The following is a 22,973-nucleotide window of genomic DNA, read 5'->3' as shown; positions in this document are numbered from 1 at the left end:
CAACCAAATTATCTTTGATTGAACTTAATTTATACTAATTGTTAACTATTTGCTCAATAATCTTTCATCTCTTATGCCTCTGTCAACAACTATTCACTATCAACAACAACTAATTATTAAGAAGAGGAGAATTCTATATTTACATTTTTGGCAGTTATGATTAATTAACTATTCTCCTTTCCTTTGGTATTCCTTTATACTATCTTCAGTCTCTAAATTAAAAAGAGAACCTTAAATAAAGAATATAAAACTAATACAAATTGTTTCACGTATTGATATTTAAAAATGTAATGATAGCCTATACAGTTAAAAACCACAGTAATTCATTGAGCAAGAAATAGCTAGAAACAACAAGTTTGTATAATTATTTTTTCAACTACTTAGATTTTCTGAACTTCGCCAGTGTGGGCTTGCTCACATTGCCGGTCCCGAGCCTAAATAAAAGAGGGTTACGGTAAGTTGGTAGCCAGCGTAAAACTTGCGAATTCATGATGAATCCTCATAATACATACGAGTTGAGCTAAATAAAAGGAATGAGGACTCTTATCGCCGATCCCAACTTGTTTGGAGCGTAGCAGTAGTTGTTGTTGTATTTAGATTTTCTGACACGACTCATCTGCATAAATTGTCTAGTGCGTGTTAGGATGGTATAATTTTTTTTTTCAAATTTAATAATTCAAGTTATTTAAATTTTTTCTCAGTGTATAAACGTTAAACTCCTTACACCAGAATAAATTAAATTACAAGAAAAAAAAATTAACACAAAGAGAGTGAGAAAGTGCTCATCTAACAGAGATATTTTCTTGTTTTTTTAGACGCTCTTATCATAACAAACAAACGTCTCTCTTTCTCATGCATGCATTGCTTTTCACCTACCTATTAATTTTCTGTATTAAAAACTACAATCCTACCCGCAAACACAACTATACCACACAAAAGGGCAGATTTTCAGATCAAAGAGAAAGTGTGTTTTAATTCCTTCTTTTTAGCTACGTAGTTTGTGTTTGTTTCTTCTTAATCAAAAGTTCAGAAAAACATAGTAAGACTTTCCTTTGAGAATTTGCTGAAATGTGATTCTTGAAAACTTGGGAACATATTGGATAATGAAAACATCATCAGTTAAACATAGCTATCAGCTGAAGTTAAATTATTTTGTAGCTTTTGCTTTTTTACTTTTTATGCTTTTAATTTAGTATCTCTTTTGTTGTCATCCTTGTTTTCTTTTGTTTTGTTTAGTTAAAAGGAGCAACATGATCTGAATTATAGCCATTAGCAACTTAAAAAAAGCCTCAATCTTTACATTAAGGCAGGTTTTTCTCATTCCTTGCATCTTTATCTTTGTTTTGAGTTGTGAATATACTTGAAAAAGACAGTGACTTCATTAATATATATGATGATTTCATAAGCACTGTCAGAAGTTGACAAACACTTTTCACTTTAATATTTTGTTTTGATCTGCTGATGAAAGTACTTCATTCTTTTGCCAAATCACTTTGTCCTTCCATCCTATTTAATTTCAATCTTTGTTGTTTTTCTCCCAAATAGGAAACATGGAACTCATGCATCTAATGGAGAGGCTTAGGCCTATTATGGGCTTAAAAAACTGGGATTACTGTGTTTTATGGAAGTTGAGTGAAGATCAAAGGTACATGGTCTCTGATCTAAATGAAACTTTTTCTTGCCCCTGCTTCATCCAGGCGAATACAAGATTTAGAATCAGTAGGTTCAAAACAGCGTGGTTTCATTATATGTATGCATTCTTAATGCTTTATTGCATATGTATACATAGTAGGAGCGGAGAGCAGTAGGTTTAGTTGAACCTACTGGACCTGTTCTAGATCGGCCTTTGCCTCCCTTCCCACCACCCCAACCAAAAAAAAAGGGGGAAAAAAGAAAAAAAGGCTCTTTTGTAATTATGTTGTGGATTATGTGTCATGTAGGTTTCTTGAATGGATTTGTTGCTGTTGTGGTGGAGCTGAGCAAAATATGCATAGCTGTGAACAAGAGCTACTTTTCCCTGATTCTTCTACCTCACCTTGTAGAGATGTTATGTTTCAGCATCCAAGAACAACTGCTTGTGATTTACTGGCTCAGCTGCCTTCTTCTCTAGCACTAGACTCCGGGTACAATTTTGGACTATTCCTTCCTCCTATCTCTCAAAAAATTTCCAATAAAGAATAGACCGGCGCAGTAAGCTCTAGCTATGCGCAAGATCCGGGAAAGGGTCGAATCACATTGTATTTATTGTACACAGCCTTACTTTGCATTTGTGCGTGTTGGTTTCCAAATTCCTAAAGGAAAAAAAAAACCTCTCAAGTGTCAATTTTTCCAATAATTATTTCTAACTTTTTGCAATAAAATTGCAATAAAATTGCAGGATTTATGCACAGGCCTTGCTTTCTAATCAAGCAAAATGGGTGAACTTTGTACCTTTCTCAGAATCAAATGTGTCTAATGTAAGTCTTGATTTCTTTACTGTTAATTATAAACCTCCATTTGAAGCACCTGATTTCTGTACAAAATGTTGTTTGATTCTAATTGCAGGAAATAATTGGAACCAAAGTTTTGATTCCATCTCCTCTTGGATTGCTTGAGTTATTCGGTGCCAAACAAGTAAAACATATGCTTCCTCCCTCCACCCTCTTATTCACTTGTTGCTACTTTTCTTCCTTCTACTTAGTGTAAATTCCACCAATATTATGTCAAAGGAGTACAATTTGATTTAACTTATTCAAATAAAAGCCTTGTATATTCTTTGGTAAGTTGCAATAATGTCATGTACTGTCTAATCACCTTTTCCCAGTACTTTTTAGGCTTCCGTCTGCCCCTCCTCTGACCCGCCATGGTCGACCTCTCACACCTTCTAACCCGCATATCAGTGTCTCTCGAGAGGAAGGTGTGAAGGTCGAGAATTAGGATTGTGGGTTGACAAGTAGTCGACAGTTTCTCCTAGTCTTACCGGTAGTATTAGTACTACTCTTGTATTTTCCTATTCGTAGTTCCTTGTTATAACACGTATATCATTTTTATCAGTAGTATTGGTACTATTCTTGTATCTTCGTATTCGTAGATCTTTGTTATTACACGCTGTGCCATTTGCTTCTGTTGTCCTATTACCTTGTTGTTGCTATTGTTTGTTTGTTGCTTCCTTTTCACTATTCTTGAGTGATTTATTAGAAACAATCTCTCTATCTTCATAAGGTAGGACGAATATACATTATCCTCCCTGAACCCCACTTGTGAAATTTCACTGGATTGTTGTTATTGTTGTAAATAATAGCCTTGTATAAACAACTAATATTACCATCTTTTACAAACTTTGACAGCTACCAGAAGATGAGAAAGTCATAGAATTCATCTCAGCTCAGTGCAATATCCACTTGGAGCAGCATAAATTCCCATCAAATGGAGATGACAATACAAATTCCCAAAATATTTATCAGCAAATAGTCTCCCCTGTTACATCAAGAGACCATTCAGATCAATTATCATATGATTTCCCTCTTAAAAGAAAAAACCTGGATACTTCTTCAATGAACTTCCTTCCACATTTCAATACTTACAACACCTCAGAAATCGAAAACAACACAACGACAATGTTATTCGATCAGAACACAAGCGATGTGACACATTTTTCAACTTCAATGGAGAATAAGTACATGAGTGAAATGGATGCTTATTTACAGAAGCAAATGATGAGAAATAGTAGTAATCAAACTGGATTAATTGATGATGAATCTGTTAAACAACATGATAATGGAAGATCTAATTCGGGATCGGATAGTGATCAAAATGAAGATGAAGATGATCCTAAGTTTAGAAGGAGAAATGGAAAGGGTCAATCCAAGAATCTTGTGGCTGAAAGGAAAAGAAGGAAGAAACTTAATGAAAGGCTCTATGCTCTTAGAGCTTTGGTTCCCAAAATTTCTAAGGTAATATTAATGTAATCTTAGTTGATAAAAAGCACATATGCTAGTCTTGTAGAAATGTAGGGTAAGGCTGCCACCCTTGTGGTCCGACCCTTCTTCAGACTCCGCGTATAGCAGAAACTTAGTGCACCGGGCTGCCTTTTTTGGGTCCTTGTTTGCAACATAACTATATACATGTTAGAATTCTTGATTGGTTAATAATTATCGTCAAAATTATGTATACAGTTGGATAGAGCTTCAATACTTGGAGATGCTATTGAATATGTGATGGAATTGGAAAAGCAAGTGAAAGATCTACAGCTTGAGCTTGAAGAACATTCAGATGATGATCAGGGTGGTAGGAATCAGAACCAGGTTCAGCCTGAGGTTTTAGGCCAAAATGGAAGTGATCAAAATAACAGGCCTAAATCAGAAAATGTAAAACTTTCAAATGGAAGTCATACAGGAATATCAGCTAATTCCAATGGCAGCATTGATCCTTCTAGACAAAATCAAGAGGTAGAAGACAATGACAAACTGCAGCAAATGGAGGTACAAGTTGTTTATTTATAGACGGATTTAACTTATAAACACTGATAGCAGTACTATATTTCTTATATAATCAACATATAGTTGTTACTGCTTTTTTCATAGCTTCCCCGTTATTGTATTTCTTTTTAATTATGTTGTGACTATGCTTTTCTTGAGCCGAGGGTCTATCGTAAACAACTTCTCTGCCTAAGGAGGGATAAGGTTTGTATACACACTACCTTCCCCAGACCCCATTTGTGGAATTATACTAGGTTTATTGTTGTTGTATATTATTAGGATATACTAACTTGTTCAGGGTTTTTTTCCCGGTAACATGATAATGTAATTTTTTTCGCACTGTTAGTGCATAGAGGTTAAACTCCTTATAAATAGAAGTTTTTTTATTTTCAATTATGTCTACAATGGTATGAATGCAAGATATATTTATTGATATGCAGCCACAAGTGGAAGTAGCACAATTGGATGGGAATGAGTTCTTTGTGAAGGTGTTTCGAGAGCACAAGGCAGGTGGATTTGTGAGGATATTGGAGGCTTTGAACTCATTGGGCTTGGCGGTTACAAATGTAAATGCAACTAGGCATACTTGTTTGGTATCAAGTATCTTCAAAGTAGAAGTAAGTCAAACCTATTCTTCAACAATTCTCACTCCCACCCCCTACTCCACAACCTAAAAAGAAAAGAAAAATTAAGGTCTACTTTAGGAAAAGTATTAACAAAAAAAATACTATAACATGTTGGAGGAATTTCTCATACTTTACATAAACCCTTTTTATTGTACTTCTTCCATCTCAAATATTAGTCGTTTTGTGAATTTATTCTAAAATATTTGTAATTAGAAAAAAAAACAAAACGCATATATTACTTTTTTCCAGATTTTCCCTCTCCGTTCCACTTAATGAAGTGTTAAGTAAGTGGGACGTTTAACAACGAGATAAATTAGTAAAAATAGCACGGTATAATCAGTTTTCGGACTGATCATTCAAAAATAGGCAGCGTTTACGAAGTCAATGAAAAATAGTCAATATTTTGCTACAACAGAGACTAGTCTAGCATAATATACTGGAGTTCGGTGCACCTGTGTATGAACTCCAACATATTATGCTGGACCGATATACTTTGCTGACTCCAGTATAATATACTCCAAACTCCAGTATATTATACTGGACAATTATACTTGCTGGAACTCCATTATATTATACTAGACAATTATACTTGCTGGAACTCCAGCATATCTAGTGTACTTATGCTGGAACTCCATCATATTATGCTGGAGTTCCAGCATACTTATCCTGGAACTCCAGTATAATATGCTGGAGTTCAAGCATATTTATGCTGGAACTCCAGTATAATATACTGGCGTATTTTCTGAGTTTTGAACAGAGTTTTCGCTAAGATTTATCTTTACATGAAAAGTAGCTAAATTTCAATTACTTTTGAAACTGAGCTATTTTTGAACGACCAGTTATAAATCTGGCTATTTTTTGAATTTCTCCCGATAAATTAATGGTAGTTGAGGCAAATACTCTTATGATTAAACCATTACCTTAAAAGACAAATATAATATTAAAAGCAAAGGTAATACTTCCTTAACATTAATATGCAAGCTTAAACGGCATTCCTTCACATTTTTCAAGTTTTAAATTTTTTCTTCTTGTTTTCATTAATATTGAGTATGAAAATTGTATGTAAACCAGAAAAGGGACAATGAAATGGTTCAAGCTGATCATGTGAGGGAGTCCTTGCTAGAGCTGACAAGAAACCCTAGTAAAGGGTGGTCTGAAATGGGTAGACCATCATCAGAAAATAATGCAAATGGAAGTACAAATTATCTCCATAATAATCAACATCAGCACCACCTTGAGAATAATCACCAGAAGCAAGCTGCCAATTCTCATCACTTCCATCGACACCATCACATGTAATAACCTAGTAATATTTGTAACGTACGTGCTTTTTTAGCGCGTAAGTACTCCTTATTTAGTTTCAATATTTTGCAAAATAAGACAGATTTGTTAGAACTTGTTAATCTCATCGGTGCTCTTTAACATGCTAGTATAAAATTGCTAGTCTTCATATTTATAGAAGAAGGATTATAGCAAATTGTTTAACTCCCTCTTTTCCGATTTACAACGGGGTACGGAAGTTTAAGATTTTCTTTTTTGAAACTTGTGATCTAAAACAAGTCATATACAAAGTGCCTCTAAATTATCTCATTAAGAGTAAAATAATATGATATTTTTTTTGGAACAAATTAAAAAGGAAAGTATGCCATATAAATTGGGATGAAAGGAGTATTAATTAAAGTTAAAATTATGTGGATTTTATATTTCTCCATACCGGCCAATTATAGGATTAGTTTTGACTTTAGCTTGTTAAAATTCTAACTTTTGAATCCAAATAGATTTTAAACCAGTTTGGTTTTTGATATTAGTGCTTTAACAATCATGAATTCTTACTACAAATAATGAATACAGTTATGATATTCCTCATATTTTATTACATTTTAATCAATGATCAACTTGTTCTTGTACGTTGTGATCATAGTAATCTCTTTCTATTTATGATATGCTACTTGCTGAAACAGAAGTTTATACTGAAATTATTAGTCACTGTTTCAGAGACGATAATTCCTTTTACTCACCTTTTAGAGATGAATGTTGGGCTTAGCTCATCTAAGCTAAAGTTTGTTGAGAAATTTTCATAAAGCACTGTTTTTAGTAGTAATTAGTCATTTATAGATACCGTTTGTTATATTACGTGTTATAGATATTTTTTACATGTATTTGATGTATTTACCTAATGTATTCATGAATACAATAGCAAAAATAGGCGTAAATCAGGGAAGTCAACTAATCTTCAGATGTATTCAACTGTATTTACCAGGTGTATTAAAAAATACAGTAACGTTTTAGCATAAAATATGGACCTTTCAACTGGTTTAAAACGGAAAGGAAATCAATTTACCTGATATTCTCCTAATATAACTCAACTAACACAAACTATTGCACCATAAATCTGTATTCTTCTATTCACGAAAGTTTTTCAATCGGAAAAAATAACCTAAAGCAGAGCAACATCTGGATTTTAAGTTCTCCCTTTTTTCTGTAGTTCCAGTGTGCACCCAGTTCTATTTTCAACAACGAAAAGTTGCGATTGATACAATTGTATACATATGGCAAGTTTAACAGTATTGTTTCGGCATTCTGGCAAGTGGAACATTGAGAGCAATTACGTCGATTATTCAATTGAGGGAATACTGATAAAGGAGTATGCATCGTATAATGATTTGGTTGCGTCAATTTCTAATCAACTGGGCATAGATTTGAGCTCAAAACCATTAAAATTCAATACAAAGTAGAAGGAAATTGCACGCCAATGGAAATACACAATGATATGGGTTACAGGGTGTATGTAGAGTTGAAAAAAGAGAACATAGAATTCGGGATGTATCCTTTGTGCATAACAACTATTGAAAAAGAACTTGTATCCGGAGGTAGTTTAATTCAAGGCGACATTGTGCAAATAGACGAATCAGTTCAAAGGTATGATTCCGATACAGATAATACACTTGCACTAGATTTTGTCAACTCAAGACAAGCAATTGGGGTATTCGAACTGGACAAGGATTTGATAATTTCAAAAACTAATCAAAGGGAGGTTATGACTGGACAAGTATATAAGGATAAGGCAACATTGAAAAAGGTGGTGGAGCATTATGATATATCTCAAAGGTTTCAATTCCGGGTTGATAAGTCTAATTATGTCAGGTTTGAGTGTATTTTATTATTCTTTATTTTTTGTCGTATTTTGTATTTATGGTTGGAGTTGTAAGTTATATGTTGATGTGTTTATGCATATTTGTAAGACAATTGATCTTCACTTATGTGGTTAACTATTTTTTTATGGTCTTCAAATACATGTATTCTTGTGTATTTTAATTGTATAAACTTATTACAGTGGCTCTCATTATTTTCCTCATTGGTTTACTAGTTGTATACAAATAACTATAAGTGTATTCAGTTGTATTATTTGCACAAATAAATATAATCGTATTTGTATTCATGGGTATATGAGTGATTTGTTTTGTAAGCATTTATGCTAATCATATGTATAATGATAAATTCTTTGCAGCTATGCATTATTATGTATGTCAAAAGATTGTGAATGGAGGTTTAAGGCTTCGAGCATTAACAAATCAGAACTATTCAAAGTGAGAGAGTTCATTGATAAGCATACATGTCCGTTGAAGGACAAGGTGTATGAGCAGCGACAGGCAAGTAGCAGCCTTATAGGTGGTATAATTAGGCCCAAGCTTACTAATCATAAGAAGAAATACACCACAAAGGATATAATTGATGATGTGAAATCAGATTTAGGTGTAGATGTTAGCTATATGTTGACGTGGCGGGCTAAAGAAAAGGCAATAAATTTTTTGAGAGGTGAACCGGCTGACTCATACAAAAAATTACCAAGATACTTATATACAATGGATAAGACATATCCAGATTCGCACATTAGAATGGTAAAATCGCCCAAAAATGAGTTCATGTATGTGTATATATCTTTGTATGCCTTTATAAAGGGGTTTGATCATTGTAGACCCATTGTGGTTGTGGATGGAAGTCACCTAAAATCTTACTACACCGGAAAATTTGTCTCGACAAGCACGTTGGATGGTGCAGGTGAGTACGTGAATTATAATACATTTTGTTAATATTTTAAAGATTGAAATACATATTTTAAAAATATGTACAATGGATGTATGCAAATCTGGAATCAAATTCTTACTACAATGGATGTATGCAAATCTGGAATCAAAATGTAATTTGTATTCAAATGAAGGCAGCAGTAATGATTAGTAAATTATATGCAACTGTATAATGAATGTAGCAACAACTGTATTCAACTGCATGCAGCAGTAACTGTATGCAGCATTAATTTTTGGTAAATTGTAAACTAGCCAGGATAGAAATAACATGCAATTGTCTTTACAGGTCATATATTGGCACTAGCATATGGTGTTATTGATTCAGAGAATGATGCTGCTTGGACGTGGTTCTTTGAGCAATTCAAGATAGCATACAGTGACAGGGAAAACATGTGCATCGTTTCAGATAGAAATGAGAGTATCATTAAATCTATATCGAGAGTGTATCCAGATGTACCGCATTTTACCTGTATATGGAATATATGGAACAACGTATATAAGAAATTCAAAAAGAGCCATGCAAAGTTGAGCGAGATATACTTCTCGATGGCAAAAGCATACACACAACCTGAATTTGACAGTCTGGTGGAGAAGGTGGAGAAGGTAGATATTAGGGTGAAAGAATACTTGGAGTTAGCTGGATACGAAAAGTGGGCTAGATTGTATGCACCTGTTAACAGGGGATGGACCATGACCTCAAATATTGCTGAGTTAATCAATGCCGCACTAGTGTCAGCGAGGGAATTGCCAATATACGACTTTCTCGAAGAAGTTAGGAAGATGTTTGGACGTTGGAATTGCAGTAACCGCAAAGAAGCTACATAGACTAACACAACGCTTGGAAAAAAATACCAGGAGATGCTGACTTTGAATGAGGCAATGTCTACACGCATGACTGTAAGCTTTATTTTAATGTAATTATATCATATATTTAGCTCTTTCTTTAGATAGCTTAATTTTTTCTGAAATAATATATACCTTTTTTAGGTATATATATTCAGTTGTATTATCATGCAAAGTCCTATAATGTTTTTGTTTCTTTTCAGCTGCCTAAAGTTAACCATATTTTAGATGTATAACAGTGTATTCATAAAATAAGACGTAATTATAGTTTATAGTCTGTCGGTCTACATAAATGATGTATTCTTCTGTATTTAGTTGTATTTAACTGAATAATTCTGCATTATACATACAGAAATTCATTTGTTTAACTGAAATAATTATGTATTATGCATATATGATGCATTATTTAACTTAATAATTCTGCATTATACATACAGAAATATGTTTGTATTCAAAACATATTTGATTTAATTCATACTGTTGTATATTTAATATGTCTATTCTATGGTATATAAATGATTTTTTGTTTATATGTGCTCAAAACTTATAGGTCTATGTTTAAATGTAGGTGGTACCATCGACTGATACTTACATACGGTTACTGATGGAGGGAGGAATTACACTGTCTACCTGTTAGAGAGAAAATGCGTTTGCGGGAGGTTCCAAGTTGATGAGTTGCCATGCCCACATGCTTGGGCTGTATTGAAGAGCAAGTTTCTAATGGCAGAAGATTTGCTCTAACTATTACAAACCAAATTCTATTGTAATGACATACGATGTGCCTGTGTACCCACTACCGGACAGAAATGAATGGAATATATCAGCATATGTTACAGAGGAAGTTGTATTACCACCTAAATGGAAAAGACCTCCTGGAAGGCCAAAGAAGAAGCGCGATAAACCTTTTAGTGAATTGCTATAGCCGAAAAATCAACATTCAATTAGCATATGTGGGTAGAGAGGACATAATAAGTGAACGTGTAGAAATGCTCCACGTAGGATTTAGTTAACACTCTGACATGTATTAGTGCTCCAACGATTTGTCATTACTTCTGATGACATTGTGAAATAAATCATTTTGAACCTTTAAATGAATAAATTCTGGATATAGTTAGTTGTAGTATTGTGTTAAATACATTCGAATACAACCTTTCAACAAATACTTAGACAATCTAGTATATACAGTAGCTGAGTTATATATACATAACCAACCACAATACATCTGAATACAACTATATAACAATTTCAATAAATACATATACAATCTGCTGAATATATAATTATAGCAATTGTATTATTCAGTCTCTGAATTGGATATACAATGCACACGACTAAAGCTTATTACATACTAATATACAATGTTGAATACATACAAAAATACAAATTGTCTTATACATTGTGTCTGCCTTGACTATAAAAATCAAACCAAATGAATACAATTACTTATAGATTTGTATAAGTATGAATATAACCTGCTTAAGTGAAATAAATACATCAAGTTGATTACATACGTATAAACCTGTAACACACAGTTTCTAACTTTGATATACAAGACAAGTGATTGAATCTTAATACATACTTATACGCCCTGTTGAATACATATCAATATATCCTGTAAGATACATACGAATAGAAACTGTAGATTAAGCATGAATACTTATGAACAAAACAATGAAATATAGATTGAAAAGTTGCAATGGTCATATATGAACACTGTTGATAAAGTGATTAAAACATAGTTTTTTCTAACTGAATATCATCTTCACCAAAAAACTATTCAAAAAACAGTATTCACCTAAAACAACCTTCCAAAACTACATTCACCTAAAGCTACTCTAACACTATCTGCAACTTTGAATCTGACTCCGTGATTTGCCTAGCAATCTTTGAGGGTGCTTCATTCTCGCTTATGGCATCAATTTCTATATTCCGCATATCATAGTTCCAGAGGAGAGCACCATATCTTTGACGGAGTAGATTGGCATAAAATGTTATTTGTGGAACCTCACCAAGAGTGCTCAGAAACTCCGCGTATGCAGCAACGTGTACCCCACAATCCTTAAAAAATGTTGATTGAAACAATTAAAAATAATTCATATAATTAGAGTTTTAAAATGATACAAGCATGATAATTGAAGACATACATGTTGCCAGCTTTTTGTTGAGGCAGATTTGATATGAAAACAACTTCAAAGGGATCAGTATGTGACTTGTCAGTGTATGCTGAGTAAGTAGACCAATCTATGCCTTGACTATCTCTGTAAAAGCCACTGATTGATAGATACAGAGGTACAAGCTTAGCAAGCTTATCTATCTCAGAAGCTACATAGGCATCATGACCTGCAGATCTGTATAAGTCATACACTTTGATACATCTCTCCTTGAATGAGACCACAACTAATATCTAGTGTAGTTTGTCCTTCAAGTTGAATGGTATAAAGACATTATCAACAGTATGCCAAGGTACATTAGCTAGCAATTTGTGCCCCTTATGTACTCACATGCCACATCTTCTTCTTTGACTACATTTTCATTACTATCTGTATCAGCATACATGTCGAAGATTTCTGCGATTCTTGTCTTGAATATACAATCAACAGTTGTATACTTGAAGTTGGTTGTTTGGTTGTACTTTCCCTTTTTTCTCAGATAGTAGAATATGACGTTAATATGCTATATAGAAATTTAATAACATAGTGTTAGTACAATGAATAAAATTAAGGAAAAGAAACTAAATTTTCATCATGAATAATCAGTTAAATACATAATACAGATACTATTAAATACATCTGTTATTAAAGCTACTAAGTACTGTTAAAGTACATTTAAATATAGTTAAATACATTTGTTATTCAAGACAAATGAGGCCATTATATACATAATACATATTCAGTTAAATACATCTGTTATTTACAACTACTGAGGACTGTTAAAATACATCTGAATACAGTTAAATACATCTGTGATTAAAGCTACTGAATACAATTAAATACATCTGTTATCAAATCTACTGAATATTGTTAAATACAAATGTTATTAAAGCTACTCGGTACTTTTAAATACACCTGAATACAGTTAAATATATTTGTTATTCAAGGCAAATGAGGCCATTAAATACATCATACAGATTCAGTTAAATACATCTGTTATTTACAACTACTAAGTACTGTTAAAAATACATCTGAATACATTTAAATACATCAGATGTAAAAGATACATCTGAGTACAAATTTGTGTGAGAGCTCAATTTGTGAATTATACAATTAGACAAATCAATCCTAAAGAAATGAATTATAGCAGAGTTGGAAAGGTTAAAATTTACATTGTCATCCCATAGTTTACCGACAAACGATAGAAGGTAAAACCAATTTTTTGAATTGACTTGATCAACTCTAAAATCCAATGGTATATGAAGTGTTGACTTGTTCTTCTTGTAATGATATTCCAAATTACTTCTACAAGTATGATATAAAAAACATTATATCCATTTTAAATATATAAATACATAATAGACATACCGGGGAAAAAACTCACTTCTGTTCATGTCTAGCGAGAAGACCATCACGAACCCATTTCTCGTATTCCTGAATGATTAATGTAGGATGTGGTCCCGTTATTGAATCATCCTCAAAAGGGTGTCTTTTTTCAAATATGGGGGTCAATTTTACTGAGGTGCCTGTTGTTCATTGAATTCATGAATAGAGACTAAACATTATAAATACCATGGGGAAATAGATCATAAGTTTATAAAATACTAACCTGCGGAGTCGAAGTTAGACTCGTAAGGCGAAGAATACCATATACTTGGTCGCCTATTCCTATGAGATGGTAATGGGGTTGATTCAATATTTTTTGCACTATTGTGTACCACAATTCTAGTTTTTGGAATTTGACTTGGAAGAAACTTGTCGTCCAGCTCAAATTGCGATACATAGTAATCTGTAGATACACCCTCTTGGCCTATATGTGGTATGTTGCCGGGTACCTCCAATCTAGTATTCCCCACCACTCTTGACTCCACAAAAAGAGCACTAACCACTATATTCTGTTAGACGTATACATCAATGTTAGTGTATTATAAATGACCTATATACATATAGTAACTGACTGTATGAATACATCTAAATATATATAAATAGAATACATATTTGATCTTGAATTTGTATTTTGTTGAAGCTGTATTTAAGAGGAGAATTTAAATACATCAGACTACATGTTAAGAATACATCTAAATACATATAAATACAGTTGTATTTGAGGCAGTATTTAAATGCATCCAACTACTGTGTAATAACATTACACAGTATAGAGGAAGCTTAAATATATACAAGTATCATATTTTGATATACATGAATACATCTATATACAACATGCGAAGATCACAATAATTATGTATTAATAAAGTCAGGAAAATACAAATGCATATAGGATTAAGATAATTAAAAATACTGAAATATTCTGTATGTACTTGTATTTCATAATGTTACAAATTGTTTTATATATAATTAATCTGAGTAAGAGCAAACAGGAGATTTAAACATATACTAAAGAGGTTAAAAAATGTTAAACCTCAACATTATCGCCGACAGCTGTATCAGTCTATCTATGACCTTTTGGTATATCTTGCAAGATGGCACATATGGAATTTCAATACTATCATCACGTCTCCCTATGGTTTCCTTTCTCTGGTGTAAGCTTTCTTTTTGCTGATTGTCTTGAAGATGGTCAGAAAGCTTCTTAAAGTTATCATTGATCAATGATCTCAGAGACTTGAACTCACCCATAACCTTAGCAAGACAGAAATAATTAGAAAAGTGCGCCAAAAATATACGAATGTTAAGCACTACACTGTAATGTTTAATAAGTGGATAAAAAACTCACGTATTCTTTGAATGAATTTAGGTCTTTCCTCAAAGAAGAAACTTCATCATTTTTGGAATCTGCCGGCAGATTATGATGTAAAATATTTTGTGCAATTTCAGGTACACCAACAGGAGGAATCATGGATTGATTCTCTGTATTTGAGGGATGAATAATCTGTTCCTTGCGCTTTTTATGGGGCGGTGATGAATATGGATCAACACTTGCAGCATGTTTCTTCTTACACTGAAGATCAGGTGTAGGAGAAAAGTCATCTGAATCCTCTGCCGACTTGTCTAAACGAGTAGTAGGACTGTTCTCAACAACAACGCCTACTGGAGGAATCTGAATAACAACAAGCTCATAGATGTCCTTGTAAACAATCTGAAAAACGAAATCAATCAAATTCTTACTACAATGGATGTATGCAAATCTGGAATCAAAATGTAATTTGTATTCAAATAAAGGCAGCAGTAATGATTAGTAAATTATATGCAACTGTATGCAGCAGTAATAATGAATGCAGCAGCAACTGTATTCAATTGTATGCAGTTGTATGCAACAGTAACTGTATGCAACATTAATGATTAGTAAATTGTAAACTAGCCAGGATAGAAATTGTAAATTACCATGTTTCCCTTATCATTGAACATGTCGTTCATCAGATAAGCAAAGTTTGGCTGATTTTCAGTGGATCTCCAATTGAGTATTTTGGGGACCACGTTATCAACTCGGAGTGCAATTTTGGGATCAACATTTGAACAGCACTCATAAAACCATACTTGCCTATGGGCATCCCAGCTATCCTGTAGTACTTCTTCTGAGCATCCATCTTCTTGCTAATAGATTTTGTCAGGATTTCAAATGCTTTTATACCCCATGAATATTCAGAATAACGCCCACTCTCGACCAAGTCAAAATGCAGTCTTGGGATGGTTGTGCTATTTTTCTTGGATGAAAAAATGAAGGTGTGTATTAAATACAACATAGCTATCTTTAAGGCATCCCTATCGTTGTTGTGATCCCAGTTCTTGTCAGCAAAACATTTTATCAATCTTTCTTCTTGACAAGATTGGCACCTCCAAAGTAAGTCTCAATAATCCGGTTAGGAACCTTTTCATTGAACTCAAAATCAGCAGGGTTACCAAAATATTTGAGGCCAATAACAAGCGCAAACTCCCTTATTGAGAAAGATAATGAAGTACCATTGACGTGTATTGCAAATACATTGTCAGGACTTCCTTCTAACTGGAGAGCCATGAAGCATCTGAAGAGTTGATGTTGGACTTCACAACGCTTCATTTGAAAGAAATTTTCAAAACAAGTATTACCCAGTTGTTGGTACTGCTCTGGAGTAAAATTTTCTTTTAGCTCGGAGACTATGTCTGTGTTAGTATAAACACTGATATGCGGTGCAAATATAGGCTATTTTTTCACAAACAGCTTAATTCCCCGCATTTAACAAGAATAAATATATATAAATACAACTGAATACAACACATATTTCATAGTAAAACTGATATGAATACATATAAATACAACTAAATACAAACTGCATAAATAAACTTAAGTAAGATATCAGTGATAGAAATATATGCACACATATAATACATACACATACAACAAAAACGACATTGCAATTAGAATAAAACAATGATGGAAACTTTGAAAATCCTTATAAATACAACTATATATACATAAAAAATAGAGAAGTCAACATATTTATACATGTAAATACAGATGAATACATCAACAATACAGATGAATACATCAAAAATTACCTTTTCTTCCAGTGTATCCGAGTTTTTACTTGCTTCAACCTCCTTCCCCTTGATAGATGAAGCTTCAGAAATATGTTTTTTCCTCTTTTCCGCAATGGGAAGTCTTGTTTCCTTCAATGATTTCTCAACTTGGGTTTCTTTGAACTTGTCATGGCGAGGTTTTGTTCTCTTCTCCAATGCCATATTTTTGGCTAAACCTGCATCCAATTCCCCTTGAGTAATTTGCAAGGAGAAAGAGTACCCATCGAAAGTGAGAATTTTAGTGGGTATACCTCTGGTAATCAACTTGCGGGGTGTTGAATCAGACATTGTGAGAATACGCTTGGATACTGTTGATTAGAGAAAACTTGGCGAGTAGAAATATTGAGAATAAACAAGAATAGCGAAAATTAAAATATTTAAATACTTACCACACTAATTATAGAAACAAATGACAACAATCTAGAGAAAATTAGGGTTTATGCCGAGATTGGGGAAAAAAGAAGCGGTGTGGGTGAGAGTTTCTCTAGTTTTGGGCAAGTTTATAGGGAATGGAAAAGACAATAGAGTGTATCAAAATAAGAGAGATAAAGAACGTGTATTGAGAAGTTTTAATGAAATACGGTAATTATGACAGAGAAATATCTGAAAAGGGAGAGACAAAAATAAAAAAATAACGTGTTTAGTGGCTTAAGTGTAGGAGATAACCAAAATTAGAAATTTTGCTATAAACCATAAAAGGTATCTATAGAATATAATTTATTTAAATGGTATTTATTTAATATAAATAAGGTTTTAACCTTTGCTATAGGATGTAAAAATTTCAAGTTTGTTATCCAAGTCCATTAAGCAAAGTGGAAGCCCAAATTGTTCTTAATTAGCTGGGGTCAAGTCCAAATTTTAGGTGTTTTTACACCTAGCTTAATTCCACTCCCAATCTCATATTGTATCACCCGAAAATTTTTGAAGTACTTAAGCGCTATTAAAAAAGTTGGCGTGCGCTAATTATATTATTTTATCTGTAGACGGGGATTATTAATATGATGAATATCAATTGAATATGATAAAAAGTGTATGAGGCATATTATAAGTGATTTGGCGTCTAAGGAGAGGCCTAAGTCCAAGCTAAGTTGAAAATTGTCATTATAGACTAAAGTTTCAAATGAGCTCGCATGAGACCAAACTTTGACGAGCACATCTACATACATACATACATACATACATACATATATATATAAGGGGTTATGTGATGAACAACCTATCAAATTAAATATCTTCAAGTCTAGTTTCTAACGCTTCAAACCGTTCGTCATTTGGACACTCTTACAAGGAGTTATGACCAAATTACCAAAACCTGGTAGAATTTTACATTACCAAAGCTCCCGGTGTGGCGCGCCAGTGAGGATTTATAGAACACTCCGAAAAATGTTTTCCAGACACATTTTTCACTAAAGCGTCGCCCCACGTGACGCGGCATTGCAAATTTGGGTTTTTTTGACCCGACCCCCCTTTAACAATAATATTCTTTTGGGGATTCAATTTTGGGGAGTTTATGGTATTATAGAGAGAGGGGAGAGCGTTTCTAGAGAGAGAAAGAAGCTCAAAAGCTTTGTTCATCAAAATCTTGTCCAATCCTTGAAATCCAACAAGAAATCCCTCAAGTTCTTCATCAAAGAGGTAAGTTTCTATACCCTAGTCTTCAATTTCATTTTTGAGTGATTGTTGAGCAAGTATTCATGGAAAAACTTGAGATAAGTCACTTGTGGTTATTGTTGGTCAATAATATGGGATTATCATCGAATATCCCGACTAGATTACTTAGTTTGGGGTGAAATTCGAAGGATTGGGCCTAGGGATTTGAAAATTTGATTTGAGGATTTGGAGGTCGAATTGATGTGTGAATTTGGTAAAATTTATATGGTTGGACTCGTGGTTGGATGGACGTTCATATTCCGTAACTTTTGTCAAGTTTCGAGATATGGATCCCACTAGCGATTCTTGGGTGTAATTTCAGTTTTTGTTGGGAAAATTAATATTTTCATATGAAATTAATTCCTATAATTTGTATTGACTGAATCAAACTAATTTTGATTAGATACGAGTCATTCGAAGGCCAATTCGCGAGAAAAATGCTTATTGGAATAAAGAATTACACGGTTTGAGGTAAGTAATATTTCTAAACTTGGTTCTGAGGGTATGAATCCATGAATGTTGTGTTATATCAATTGTTGGAGGTGGCGCATATGCTAAGTGATGAGCGTGTGGGCGTTATCCTTAGAAATTGTGACTTAGATAAATTCTGTGGAGTTTTATAATTAAAGAATCATGTCATTATGCATGTATCCTCTATGTGTTAGAGAAATTGAGCTAAGGCTCATATTAAAGATCATGCTTAGGCTACGTGCTGATATTTTTGGGACCCACAGAGGTCGAATCACTATTGAACTATCTGCTAAATAATTCTAATTGTGTACTTAGTCACATATATTATTTTATATCATATCTCAGTCTCTGTTGCCATTCGTTGATACATCATATCATTTTGTCAGGTCGATTTTCATATCATTGTGAACCCGAGAGACTGGAAATTTTGAGTTATATTTATGGGATCGGCATGCACGCCACAATATGTTTTATTTATTCATGCCTGGATCTGGCTATTATAGTGCTTGGGCTCCTTTCGGAGTCTGCACCCCACATAGTGAGCGCGAATGATGGATCGGATCTTGCCTAAAGTATTTATATTGAGGGATGAATCTTCCCTGGGCATGGATCTTGCCCGAAGTATTTATATTGAGGGATGGATCTTCCCTGGGCATGGATCTTGCCCGAAGCATTTATATTGAGGGATGGATCTTCGCTGGACATGGATCTTGTCCGAATAATTTATATTGAGGGATGGATCTTCCATGGACATGGATCTTGTTCGAATCATTTATATTAAGGGATGATCTTCCCTGGGCTGGATTGGCCATATATAGTACTGAGTGATTGAGTATTCTGAGGGTGTGGATGCACAAGATTTACACTGAGGTTCATCACATACAGAATGTACATTGGCATGTAGATATGGAGATGTCATATTCCTCATACCATTCATGATTGATGTATTTTACTTGTGCTGAGTTAAACTGTTGAACTTGAAAGTATGCCTACATTTCTCTACTGTTATTTTATATTGGACTGTACCTACTGAGCTCGTCACTACGTTTAGCCAAAGGTTAGTCTTGTTACTTATTGAGTTGGTTGTACTCATACTACACCCTGCACCTCATGTGCAGATCTAGGTACTCCCGGATATTGGGGCTGCTAGATTTCAGAGGTCATCTATTGGAGATTTTGAGGTAGCTGCTTAGCGTCCGCAGACCTTGACCCTTCTTTCTATCAGTTATTTGTATTGTTCTATATTTTTAGACAATGTTGTTATCAGTCAGACCTTATTATCATTTAGATGCTCATGTACTCAGTGACACCGAGTTTTGAGAATGTATTTGTATCAGTATTTGTGGGATTTTCTATTAAATCAGAATATTATGTTTTCAAACTTAAAAGAAATTGTAGGTTATTGAGGTTGTCGGCTTGGATAGTATTGAGATAGGCGCCATCACGACAGGTTAGGATTTTGGATCGTGACAAGTTGATATCATAGCCTTAGGTTACATAGGTCTCACGAGTGTTGAGCAAGTGTCTAGTAGAGTCTTGCAGATCGGTATGATGACATCTATGCTTATCTTCGAGAGGCTATATGGCATTTAGGATAAACTTTTAATCTTTCTTTCCTTATCGTGCAATATTGATTCATCTTGAAACATACCTCTTTGAATTTATTTCACTCACTCGTACACGTATGCAAACACTTGGTATCAGTTGTACATCGACAACTTGTGATTCTATGAATGAAACGACCCGACCGGTCATTTTGAGCTTTTGTACTTTGATCTCTAGTTCTCGGGCATGACTTGCCCCGTATGATGTATTATGACTGATGTAGATCGATGGTTTTAGTTTTCAGGAAAATCGGAAGGAATTTGAAAGAACAGTCTCAGATGAAAGCTTTGAATTTGAAAGGATTGGCCAAGAGTTGACTTGTTTGTATATGATCTCGGATCAGAATTTTTATGATTTGGTTAGCTCCGTTAGGTGATTTATGACTTAGGAGCGCGATCGGAATGCATTTTGGAAGTCCGTGAAAGGATTAGGCTCGAATTGGCAAAGTTAGTATTTTGGCGAATTCCGGTTGATAAGTGAGATTTTGATCCGAGGGTCGGAATGGAATTCCGAGAGTTGATGTAGCTTCGTTATGTCATTTGTAATGTGTGTGCAAAATTTTAGGTTATTCGAACATCGTTTGGTTGAGTTTTTGATCGATAGTGTATTTCGGAAGTTTTTGGAAACTTAGGCTTGAATTCGATGAGTTTTGGGTAATTTGATGTTGTTTGAGGTGTTTTGATGATTGGAATAGGTTTGAATGATGTTATGAATTATGTTGGCATGTTTGTTCGGGGTCCCATGAGGCTATGATAAGTTTTGGAAGAGTTTTTGGAAGATTTTTGCCGTTTTAAGCATAAGCATGTAATGATCCAAAGGTCCATTTTTAGTTCTAGATATCGAAATTTGATTTTGAGACTTCTAAAATTTTGATAATGAATTATAAGAGTGATCTGGAAAGTTTGGTCTAATTTCATCAAGTCGCAATTGGGTTTTTGACGCGAATCATGAGTTAATTGTTTAACGAGCGAAATGGATATCGCACTGAGCAAACGAGCTCCGAATTGAGTTTTGACTAAAGGGATATTTTTGTATTATTATTTGTGACTCATAGGAACAAGAATCATCGAATTCCGAGTTCGTATGATGGAGTTAGAGCCTTTTTAGTGAACAGTGACCGCACATGCGTGAACAGTACCGTGTACATTACCCCATGAACACTACCGTGTACAGTACCCCGTGAACAGAATGTTAAGTTCTAGAAAATGGGACGAATCCCATTTTTCATTTTTACCAAATTGGGGCTCGGGGAGAGGCGATTTTTGGGAGATTTTCAGAGAAAACAATGGGGTAAGTGTTCTTAACTTAATTTTGGTTAGATTACCCGAATCTATTACTAGTTTTGGCATTTAATTGGTGATTTTAGTTGGGAAAATCTTGAAAACCCTCTTGGTTTAATTTGAAGATTTGAGGGTCGAGTTGATGTCGGATTTTAGTAAAATTGGTATGGTTGGACTCGTGGTTGGATGAGGTTTCATATTCCGAAAGTTTTGTTGGGTTCCGAGATGTGGGCCCCACGGGCAAATTTTGAGTGCAATTTCGGATTTTTAATGGAAAATGTAGAATTTCATATGGAATTAATTCCAATAATTTTTTATTAACTAAATCGAATTATCGTGGCTAGATTCGAGGCATTCGGAGGTCGATTTGAGAGACAAAGGCATCGCGAGCTAGAGGATTAGCCGATTCGAGGTAAGTAATGATTGTAAATACTGTCCTGAGAGTTTGAAACCTCGGATTATACGTCATTGTGTTACTTTGAGGTGACTTGCACGCTGGATGACGAGCGCGGGGTAGAGCACCACTGGGGATTGTGACCTAGTCCATCCCGAACGAATATTTTAATGCGTATTTGATAGTTAATTGTTTGACATTATTATATTTTTGGGTTGTATACAATGTTTGGGGCCTTGTGTCGACTTATTGAGACCCTTAGGGACATTTTTACTATCTTTCCTCACTCTATTTGTTTGAAAGCATATTCTCAGTCATGTTTTACCTGTTTACTGCTCAAATCTGCCTTTATCACTATATTCTTAAAATGTGGAAATTGTTTTGGGCTGAGTTCCCTGTTTTGCTGAGATAGACCGATGGTCTGATTGTGAGATTGATGACCGAGATAGACTGAGAGTCTAATGGTGAGGTTAATGACTGAGAGAGGCTGATGGCCTAGTTGTGAGGATTATATATCTATGGATCGGGCTGCACGCCGCATCAATGTATATATATATGTATATGGATCGGGCTGCACGCCGCAGCGATACTTATATGGATCGGGCTGTCCGCCACAGCAATATAGCGCTTGGGCTGTAGGAGCCCCTCTGGAGTCTGCACACCCCCAGTGTGCGCAGTCGACTATTTATATGGATCGGGCTGTGCGCCACAGCGATGCATGGATCGGGCTGCACGCCGCAACAGTTACTTTGATTTCAGTTATTGTGAGAGATATACGGATCGGGCTGCACGCCGCAGCGGTTACTATATGGTACCAATTGAGCGTGAATGCTGAGTGCGAGTACTGATTGGTAAGAGTTGAGTCACGAGTGACAGAGAGGCTAGCCCGAGGGGCGATAG

The 22,973-nt window shown here is 34.4% G+C and overlaps 2 protein-coding genes across 7 annotated transcripts; both read left to right on the top strand.

Annotated features, from left to right (window-relative positions):
* Window positions 1-885: 885 nt before the first annotated feature.
* On the top strand, window positions 886-6,478 carry LOC107832164 (transcription factor ABORTED MICROSPORES-like). Of its 6 annotated transcripts, none has more exons than XM_075250622.1 (10): window positions 886-964; window positions 1,237-1,306; window positions 1,546-1,645; window positions 1,941-2,123; window positions 2,378-2,456; window positions 2,545-2,613; window positions 3,327-3,932; window positions 4,155-4,460; window positions 4,898-5,074; window positions 6,155-6,478. In XM_075250622.1, the coding sequence occupies exons 3-10, from the start codon at window positions 1,551-1,553 to the stop codon at window positions 6,380-6,382; spliced, it is 1,743 nt and encodes a 580-aa protein (XP_075106723.1). In that variant the 5' UTR covers window positions 886-964; window positions 1,237-1,306; window positions 1,546-1,550; the 3' UTR covers window positions 6,383-6,478. The 6 variants fall into 6 exon arrangements, with proteins under 6 accessions (XP_075106723.1, XP_016515459.2, XP_016515462.2 ...); XM_016659973.2 differs by having other exon boundaries at window positions 943-1,039; XM_016659976.2 differs by having other exon boundaries at window positions 943-1,039; window positions 1,237-1,310.
* A 1,357-nt stretch (window positions 6,479-7,835) lies between these two features.
* LOC107832161 (uncharacterized) lies at window positions 7,836-9,993 on the top strand. Its single transcript, XM_075219195.1, has 3 exons — window positions 7,836-8,227; window positions 8,592-9,142; window positions 9,455-9,993. The coding sequence occupies exons 1-3, from the start codon at window positions 7,836-7,838 to the stop codon at window positions 9,991-9,993; spliced, it is 1,482 nt and encodes a 493-aa protein (XP_075075296.1).
* Window positions 9,994-22,973: the final 12,980 nt, after the last annotated feature.

This window comes from Nicotiana tabacum, chromosome 1 (assembly GCF_000715075.1).
Source record: "Nicotiana tabacum cultivar K326 chromosome 1, ASM71507v2, whole genome shotgun sequence".
Taxonomy (NCBI): domain Eukaryota; kingdom Viridiplantae; phylum Streptophyta; class Magnoliopsida; order Solanales; family Solanaceae; genus Nicotiana; species Nicotiana tabacum.
Note: the sequence above shows the minus strand (reverse complement) of the source record. Positions and strands in the feature narration are given on the sequence as shown.